This window comes from Saccostrea cucullata, unplaced genomic scaffold (genome assembly GCF_032062105.1).
Source record: "Saccostrea cucullata isolate Sc308-1 unplaced genomic scaffold, CSIRO_AGI_Scuc_v1 ctg932, whole genome shotgun sequence".
NCBI lineage: Eukaryota > Metazoa > Mollusca > Bivalvia > Ostreida > Ostreidae > Saccostrea > Saccostrea cuccullata.
Genome location: NW_026920955.1, coordinates 124,990 through 135,355, shown reverse-complemented (window position 1 = coordinate 135,355; position 10,366 = coordinate 124,990). Strand labels below are relative to the sequence as shown.

Sequence of the window (10,366 nt, the reverse complement as noted above, 5' to 3'; positions counted from 1 at the left end):
CTGGGTCACCGGTTCAGATTTGGTGGTACCAAAAAATGGTGTGGGTACAAGAATATGAATGCCATAGCCCCACCCACTCAAAAGGTATGGACAACTAAACAAACGAACAGACGGACGGACGGACAGGACATAAACTGTATAACCCCACCCACCCCTCATCTATTAAACGGGCATAATTCATCTTTTAATTTTTCACTTCAAAGAATAAACATTAATTTACAATCGGGTTCAAACTGCGTTAAATACCAACGGAAATAATATTTTTTTACTTTCGTTTCGTTCACTGTTAGTTTGCTGGCTCAGGCGGTTGGTTACTTGGTAAAAAATGAAAATGGCCAGAGACTTAATTTTCATTTGACATTTATTTCTCTACAAGTGATAGCAATATTCACCTTTTATGATGGAATATAGCAAAAATGGACACCTGTGTATTTTTATTTTTCTTGTTAAAGGTAAACATGATAAAGTTGAAAGAACACGTATACAGCCACAAGCTACATTTTGTCTTTTTTTTTATTTTAATACAAGTTGTGTGTATTTTATGGTGTAGAAGTAGGCCTAGGCAAAAGTAAAAGGACATAAAGAGCCACTTTGAACATGTTTGTCGACCTATAAGCAAAATCGACTAAAAAGTTTAAATTGAATAAATTTTTATGGAGGATGAAAATTACTGTTGAAATCACAGGTACTTGGGCTTTGTTTTATAAATGTGTATGTACCTTATTGATATGAAATAAAGTAAAGGTATTGAGGGTTCCGTTATAATGACGTCTGCTCAAATCGCTTGTTTACATGGCTTGTTCTTTTTAAAAACGCTGCACCTACCGAAATTTCTGCACCGGACGTCTCGGAACATTGATTACTTATTGTTTGCTACTTTTTTTTTTACATATCAATAAGGTACATACATATGCTATAAACCAAGACCCAAGTACCTGTGGTTGAAATATGCCTTATTTATCTAAACATGTTGAACATTACTACTATTTTTTCTCCTTTTACAATAATGAATTATAAATAGCTACAAATTTATGCATTTATTATTTTCAATTCTTTATATTCACGTCAGATGTATAAACTTATAAAGAATCAGAAATCGTGATGTTACCATGCATAATGAACTTTATTTACAAGTATATTTTATATTCAATTTGGAAACTATTGTTAAAACTTAAAAAATATAATATGATCATGATGATAATGCTATATTTAAAATTGATGGCAAAAATTCAAATGAGCATTTTTTTCAACCTCATAGAATTATATGTTACAGGCAGTAGCTGTTACTGGCATGATAATGTGTCCTTATCTATCATTCTGGGAGGCCCGTTCTAAGTTGTTCTGTGAGGGAAAACCAAGTTGGTATCATTGTCTAGAAAACCAAGCAGGAGATCTGAGAGAGGCTTGTCTGCAACCTGTGCAAATTGAAAGGGGTATTGCATTTATTCAAAGGTTGTCCTTAAAAAATCAGAGACAAATTAAATGGGTCAAACAATGTACTTTTTCTTTGATAACATTACTTTCTTGTCATTTAGAAAAAGATAACATTTTACAAGTTTAATGATCATGGATCTACAATTTCAAAATTACAACATGTACAACTTAATACACTGTACTAGTACTTGTAAGTTAAAATACATATTTTGGGGGGAAAATTAAAAAAATTAGAATATTGTTAGATACAGGAAATCAAACACATGATCTGTGACATTCATATGCTTCAGTAATGTAGTAAACTAGTACAATTTAGATTTTAAAATTAGATTTTTTAAAGAAAAAGATTAGCATGACTATATTTTCATTTGAAAATTCATTATCAAGTAAGCAATGTTTTTTTTTTAAATGTTTAATAAAAAAAAAATATACAATTTATATTGTCTGCTCACTTTTTTGCAGGGTATTATCCCGTCTTGTCTTTGGACTTGGACTTCATCAAGCCTGTAAAATGTCCATCAACACACTATCAACCTAAAGGAGAAATGTCTAACAACTATAAAAAAGTCACATGTACCTACCCCAAGTCATTATGTGACGATGATGGTGAACAAAAATGTGATGAGGGAAGCAATGTTGAGGACCGACTGTGTCGATGTGACTACACAAAAGGATACAGATCTAAAGCTTATTTACTTTCAAACCCACAAAATAAGTCATGTTATGAATCCAAGTCAGAAGAGGAGGGGTGTGTCATGTTTGTTTGTCCAGAGGGACAGGAACTAAATCCAGGTAAGACATCTTATGACATTACACTTAGGATTTGTATAATTAGAGTTATATGGATATATTAATTTTAATTAGAGTTATATGGATTTATTATATATATAATGTGTATCACTCAATTTTTTACTGTTGATTTTATGACGTCATGATCCGACTTTCCGGATCACCACACTGTGGTTTTCTGAATCCATATCACCACTTTCTGAAACTGATGACGTAGTACGCAGAAATATGACATTATTTTTCTTGCACATTAAAAATTCCCTTGTTATTATGCTTTGTTTAATGGATTAATATTATACAATTTATCTTTAAAGGTTTATTTTAATATGAATTTATCATTATATCAGTAACTAGATCCGAAGAGCCATATAACGTCTCGTTGACAGGCGCAGATCATCAGGTCATATCACGTCTCGTTGACAGGCGCAGATCATCAGATCAAACTCGATGCTTTGTGTCTCGTTTGATCTGATGATCCGCGCCTGTCAACTCGACGTGATATAACCCTTCGGATCAAGCTACTGTTATAATAATGTATATATTAATTTTTCAATTTATAGTTGGACATCATACAGCAACAACAGTGTGTATTTTTTAAGGAGGAGGCAACATTAACTTTAAGTACAAAACAGCAAAAGACATTCATGGAAATAAGAGTTCATCCAGACTGTATGCAACTATACTTTTTAACTACATGCATGTATAATATTTGGAAATATTTACTTTTTTCTATTTCAGCCTATTACTGTGTGAAGAAATGTTCATATGGCTACTACCGCAAGAAACATGAATTTAACTGTGTGAAAAACATTTCCATACAGTAAGAACTTAGTAATTATTCCAAGTCAATATCTTTATAATTCAATTTAATACCGAATATTATCTATTTATAAAGGTTATAGCCACCGGAGTTATGGCATCTTAAAGTGGATTATCAACTTTAGCTCACTACACTGAGATTATAATATGCTTTCTATAACAAATTGACTTTTACAGAGGAAAACCAGAATTATTCTTTGATGATGAGACTGAAGTTATATTTCCTAAAAGTTCTATTAAAACTATCATTTTGGGGTCTTGTTGTCACTTTGAAATATTAATTTTATGTGATAAAATAAAGACCATCCTGATAAAATGTAGGGAATTTTAAGATTTGTGTTCATTTAAGGGTAAAGTTAAGGCTACATTTTTTCTCAATTGTTTTAATGTTTGGTCTCAATGTCTACTGCAAGTCTGTCAAAGTCATCACTATGTAATGGTACACGTTGCAAGATGGAAAATTTTCGACCAGAAAAAAATTTAATTTAGCTTTGATTTCTTTCTGTCTCAAATTAAATATCTAAATCAATATTAATTTTACCTTATTTTTGGTTACTACTAGTATTTCTCTACACATAGGTCATCAACGGTCAAGTATATTACACTGTCATCTGAACCTGCCAAAGACCTCACTCCAAAACCCAAGTCCAATGATATTGCTGATGATCTAATAGTGACTTGTATGTTTCAGAAATAATAAGTATCCTAAACCAAATAAAAATAAATAGCTAAGAGGAACATCCTCATAGTACACTATTTAGTATGTGTGGCATTTGTATATACTGATACAATTTACAATCTATTATAGTCAGTAAATCATGTGAAGATATTTATCAATTTATTACCTAATTTTATATATTATTTTAATTTTTTGCATGGAGAGTTAATATTTTGATTTGTAGATATATTAGTTCTTACATCCAAAAGAAATGGTAAGAAAGTCATGAAAATCATTCATTTAGTTCAAGGTAAATTTTCAATTAACATGTCACAATAAATCTCAATTTTCCTCTTCAGCAAATGAAAACAGATTCTTAATCGCAGCTGCAATTGGTTCACCCGTTCTTACAGTAATTTTCGTTATGGCTGTTATATTTGGTAAGGTATAATTTGCTCATTATAATTAAGCATTCCATATGTTAATATATTTGAATATTAATACTTGCATGTAAATGTAAGATAAGATATTGAGATATATGTAGTTTGAATATTTATATGATTCAAAAACGTAGTTCAGACTAGTGAGTACTGATACTAATTAAAAGTTCGTGTTTATTTCTTCTATAATAGCCTTTTTATAAACATATATGTCTGTCTGAGTCAAAATATAAAGTGATCTTTAGTGATGAAGATACAACATGTACAATAAAGTTTAAAGTAGGTTCAATTTTGAACTATAGGATCAGCATAAATGAAATAGTTTAGTTGGTTAATTCTTTTTTCTTAAAGTTTTCTTTTATTATTATTACTATTTTTTTAAATATATTTTTTAAGAACTAAAGAATTTTAAAAATGATAAACAAAATACAATTTTTCTAACAATGATCTATAGTGCAGAAAAATTGTCTAATCTTTGTTTCCATATGTATTGTGTTGTCAGACACAGGTATCAAAACCATTCAATGTAGTGGGAAAGTTCGGCTTAAATACAGTGTAAATAAAGAAAAGAGCATCATTTTAATGGAAAGAAAGAGACATGTCATAATTTTTTGCGACAGTGTACAAGAATTGTAACATATTTTTGTTTTAGTTTTGTTATAAGGGTTTCACTTCAGAGCTTAGAATGGAATTGAAAGGATAAAATGTGTAAGATGGCTTAGTCCTGGTATGGTAAATACTGTTTGTTTGTTTACAAACAATTTCTTTTGGTTTTGTGGAATAAAGGGATGTCAGATTGCATTGATATTTATTTCATTTATTCTGCTATAAAAAAGTATCTTATCCTAACATCTGATAAATGATAAAACTTAGAGAGTTAACTACCGAAATAAGTCTTATAACATTTTCTGTTTTCTTTATTCATATCAATAAATTTCTGACATTGTTTCATGTACATGTATCATGCATGCTAAAAAGTTTGAATGAATGTATTAAAATGTAATGATTGCACAAACAAGGAATATGTTATCTGATTATTTTAGAACTGTATATAGACATCCTCTTCTAATACAAATAGTTAAAAGGCATGGAAAGGTAAAATAATAAGGCACCAATAATTGCAAGGTTTTATAGGGAACACTCTTTTCATTTCTGAAGTTCTAATAAACAGAAATAGGTAAATTATTTAAATGTCTATATAAAAAATTATAAAAAATATTGTACAGCATCGTCTATTTCTTCTGTTAATTAATTTATGTGTTTATGTAACTCTATTAAAAATATTCTGAAAATTTACGAGGTAGTGGTTACTGGAAGTTGAATAACTCATTATTAACTGACAGAAAATTTTGTGAAAAACTACGAAAACATACAAGTGTCAAAAAGAAGAATTAAAACAGTTAAACGATCCTAAAGTAAGATGGGAACGAATGAAAATATATCTTTGTCTGTAATGATAATAATATATGATAAAAGTAACTAGGTTCATTTAGTAAGGTATTTATTATTGTAATTTCAGTGATTTTCCAAAGTAGGAAAAGTAAGTTGCATGCATTTTTAAAAGTTTTTAGGGATTTATTTGTACTTATATTAAAAAAATACTAAGATATAAAATTATTTTAAGATTCTTAATTTAACAAACCATATAGCATATAAGAAATGAATTTAATTAATTAATAACAAAATTCACTCTTTAGCTTGATAGCACAATGTAATTTTAATCGCAATTATTTTTTATTATTACACTAAATGAATATAACAGTAAAAATTCTCTTATCTATAAATTATGTACAGAAGGCTGGTGTTCAGATTTACATGGCAGCGGAAATACAGTCCAAGCAACACAGAGTAAGATTCATTTTTCTAAACGACTTGTATTCGTCTTTTTTTTTCATTAATTGTATTATTTAGCAGTCAACTGAAAGAGAAATTATTGTAAACATTACATTTATTAAAACCTATATATCACTTATTGTTTTGAAAAATGATACATTTTGTAAAACAGTTAAATTCTTGATGTTGGAACTTGCATGAATCCCATCCACACAACTGTATTTGAATTTTATTTTTAAAAAAGGTATCAAACTCACTTATATATATAATTATATAACATGCTGACAGTCTTCATTAAATGTTGATAGGTATGGGGTCCGTATTTTCCCTCAATTTTAGTGGATAAAAGTATATGTTTTCCTAATTTCGTAAAAATTCAAATTCCAAAAAAGACATGAAATAAATATGGTTTAAAAATAAAAACTGTAACATTGTGTTCAAAAAATCTAAAAGGCAGACTCCATAACCCGATTAACTGAATGGAAACCCAAAATATGAGTCGGATCAAAATGTAAAATAGGAGGTGCACAATTGCACTATGTAACAAAGATTCTGTAAATTTTCTTGTGACTAAAATTATCAGATATGATCCAGAGGTTTAAATTATTTAAAGAAAATTGATCTTCTTAACAAACTATAATCTTCTTAGCTTTTGAAAGCTTCTAATCAGTTAAAAGGTGTTTTTCTCTTTTAATAAGTAGTCAAAACCTATTGATTACGTGTTAATTTGTATCTAGATAAGAATTCCTCACCATATATAACAATATGGTAAATTTATGTATTTATGAAGCATATATGGATTTCTTGTTTTAATATTTTAATCAATAATGTTATAGTGGCAAAGATTTCCTCTAATGAGCACCAATCCAAAGAAGACAAACCAAACATTGTACATGCAGGTTTGTTTTTAAAACTTATGCAGCAGTATACTTTCAACACTCAGGGTTTATATATCCCAGTTGATTTGATACGCAAGAGCATGCTATGTATTAAAAAAAATTTTTAAACGAGGTAAATTATTGACAAACAAGTTGATGAAACAAGAATATCAGCAGTTTCCTTTAAAGTCATCATTTGTAAGTTCTATTGTCGATGCAATGACCTAGTCATTGAGACATATGCAGACTTACGTTTTTCATACTAATTGTTAGGCCATTATTTATACACTGTATTGGCGACAGATTTTTCCGATCATGACGAGGAGCACACAACGGGTGTGACCGGTCGACTGGGGATACTCACTCCTACATTGCACCTGATCCCACCTCTGATGTTTTGGAGGTCCGTGTTTGCTCTGCTCCTATTTTCGTATTGTTTTATGGACTTTTGATCTTGAATAGTGTTCGTTAAATACATATGTTACATTTACTATTTATATCAAACACTACTTTCTTTTCTTTGGTGTAGATACATTCATTGGGAAAGTGATTATTCAAAAAGCTGGACATGTGATTGTAGGAGATAATAATACAATGGTGATAGAAAGCTCGTTACCATGAACAGTGGAGGGGACTTCTGTCTTTAATTCTTTTTATTAGCTCACCTCAACGAAATTAAAAGAGCTTGTGCTGTACTCTTGGTGTCCAAGGTTAATTTTTTGGAGCAGATTTCTATTTCTATTCTCTATGCCTTTTATCAAACAGAGATGAACAGTATTGACAATGTTTATAGAAACAGTCAATGTATTAGATGCTACATTTTCAACCCAAGAAAAACCATGTTAATATTTTGAGAGCAAGTCTCATAAGTCCTGTATTGATCACATTAAGGAATAATACTAAACAGACTAGTTTTGAACTTTGTAACTGATTTACATTTTTCTAGATAAGTGACTCAGTTAACAGTTTTGGAGCAGATTTTTTCTTAAGTAACTATAAACTTTATGACTCCCAGTGATACACAATATTCATGTACCTTTAGAGGTACACATCCTTTAATATGCTTCGGATGCTAGATTTATTGTAAGCGAGCGGGGGGGGGGGGGGTTGCTTTTCGAAGATACATGTAAGAGCCCTTTATTGACTAAACATACAGCATCTAGAGGAACGGTACACAAATTTGCTTCAGATGCAAGATTTTAAAAGTGAGTGACCAGGTTAAAGTTTTTGACGGTCCATTCCACTGTAACTACAATGCCTTGAATATCAAGCTTGCATGGATTTTGCATCTAGGGATGCTTCGGATGCTGTAATTTTCTACAATATCTGACTTAAACCAGGTTCTTTCAAGTTTTATTTTAACCTTTATAGAAGACATTTTCAATTGGTAATTCACCTAGGGATGCACGTATGCTACCAGACTTGCTTCTGATTACGCATTTGAAGTGAGCTTTCAAATTGATTGTCCGAGTTCAGCTTTCAGAGCAGTTCTATGTGCTAGCCTACCTGGACCATACTTTGTAAAGATGCATCAAAAAATGCCTTTCAACGAAATTGTTCTGTATTTTAATTAGGGCTGTGCAATATTACCGGTATATCGGTATATTGCGGTATTATCCACCACGATAATATATCGCGATATGAAAATCAGATACCGGTATTTCACGATATTTATAAAAATATATAAAAACCTCCTTTATTGTAGAAACTGCTGAAATAATACTTGCAACTTCCCCAGCCTTTTTAATCTAGTAAAAAAACTACTTTGTCAGCTTTCAGAGGCAGATAGAGAGAAAAGAGAGAGAGAAAAAGCTTTTCATTCACTGTCGCAATTTTAAATATCTTACTTTAAAATAAAATTAATAATTAATAAAAAGACTTTTAAATAAAATTATTAAGAAAGAAAATATATAAAACATTTTACAGGGTGTATAACATGTGTACTGTGGTTCTCAAAATCTCATGGAATCTACACGATCGACGATAAATGTTAAGTTCAAGATACATATTACAAATAGATGGCCATCCATGTTTTCTCTTGATACAGTGTTGCTTTTTATTATTTTTTTTAACAAGTTTCATGCCATTTTAAACACCTTCTTGCTATACCAGGAGCATGTATATTAAAATAATAGAAATAGGCCAATGCATTTCCTGCATGATCGTATGTCATAATGTGAAATTAGGTCGGGTCAGACTAAAACACCAAACGCCCGAAAATAGGTCACAATTTCTTTCTGGCTTTAATTTTATTCTGTGACCACATAAAATTTCTATATAGCATGTATTGTTTTAATCATTAAGTTACATTTAAAGCTATTTCAATAAAACAACCACCACCCCCCACCACCACCCCCCCCCCAAAAAAAAAAACATAAAGAATATACTATGCATAAACTTTTTTTTTCAATTTGAAAATACATCAGATAAGTACATTTTGTTTTAATATTTTACCTGGTATTTGATTAAAAGTTATTATAATTATTAATGTCTTATTCCCCACCCCCTTTAAAATTTATAGAAAAATTCAAAATAGTCTTTGAACTTGACAGCATTTTAAACTTTCTGCACATATTTATTAATGATAATTTTATCTACAATATATCGCAATATATTGCAATATTCAACGTAAAATATTGCAATATATCGCAATATAGTTTTCACTTGCAATACCCAACTCTAATTTTAATTTTAATCTGTAATTTCTGAATGAATGACCGGTTTCATTTTTTTAAGACAGATTCATATCCAAGTAACTATAATTTCAATGTAGACCGAGATTGCATTAATAATGCATCAAGAGATGCGCATGCATACTACTGCAATATTACATGTATAATTCAATTCTGGACTGAGTCCATTTTTTAGATTCCTTAATACATGTAAAAGATTTGTATCTTTAATTCTATGCTTTGATTATTTATTTCATTGTATAATACTTTGTTTTACTTTTGAAATATTTATTCACGACTCTGTATATTATTTGTAGAAAAAATTTATCACACTGAATAGATGATCAAATTTATAGTCACTTCATTCTTGAAACATATCCTTCAGTGAAATGTGAATAGAAATAAAATTTCTCGACTTAGTTTGGTTTTAAACTACATCTGTAAAAATACGAGGGTTGTCCCAAAAAGTCGTAGACAGGGGAAACAGTTTAGTTTCTCTTTGCTAAAATAAATTTCTTTTCATGTCATAACAAAAAATAACATTGTATGATCATGCATTTCAATTTTCATAATGATATCACATTTAATGAGAAAATTATGAAGAAATAAAGAAAGCGTGTATGTGTACATCGGCGCACGAAAGCAAGCGTTATTTACGTCTCTTCTAACGTCGTGATCTTTTTTCTGCTTCACAAACGTCTGTTTACATTCAATATTTTTTAAAGTGAAAAACAAGTGATAATTAAGTGACATTTAAATTCACTACTGTCCGGTTTTTTTCAGCAGATACAAATTTCAGTCGTAATTTAGCATACAGTTCACCTTAGATTTGTAGGCAGCAGA

At 30.0% G+C, this 10,366-nt stretch overlaps 1 protein-coding gene across 1 annotated transcript; it reads left to right on the top strand.

Annotated features, from left to right (window-relative positions):
* The first annotated feature begins 308 nt into the window (after nucleotides 1-308).
* Nucleotides 309-8,408, top strand: LOC134258838 (uncharacterized). Its single transcript, XM_062741429.1, has 10 exons — nucleotides 309-452; nucleotides 1,274-1,433; nucleotides 1,897-2,226; nucleotides 2,962-3,043; nucleotides 3,622-3,722; nucleotides 4,060-4,140; nucleotides 5,660-5,680; nucleotides 5,935-5,988; nucleotides 6,810-6,872; nucleotides 7,381-8,408. Exons 1-10 carry the CDS (start codon nucleotides 417-419, stop codon nucleotides 7,470-7,472), a joined length of 1,020 nt encoding a protein of 339 aa, XP_062597413.1. The 5' UTR covers nucleotides 309-416; the 3' UTR covers nucleotides 7,473-8,408.
* The last annotated feature ends 1,958 nt before the right edge of the window (nucleotides 8,409-10,366 follow it).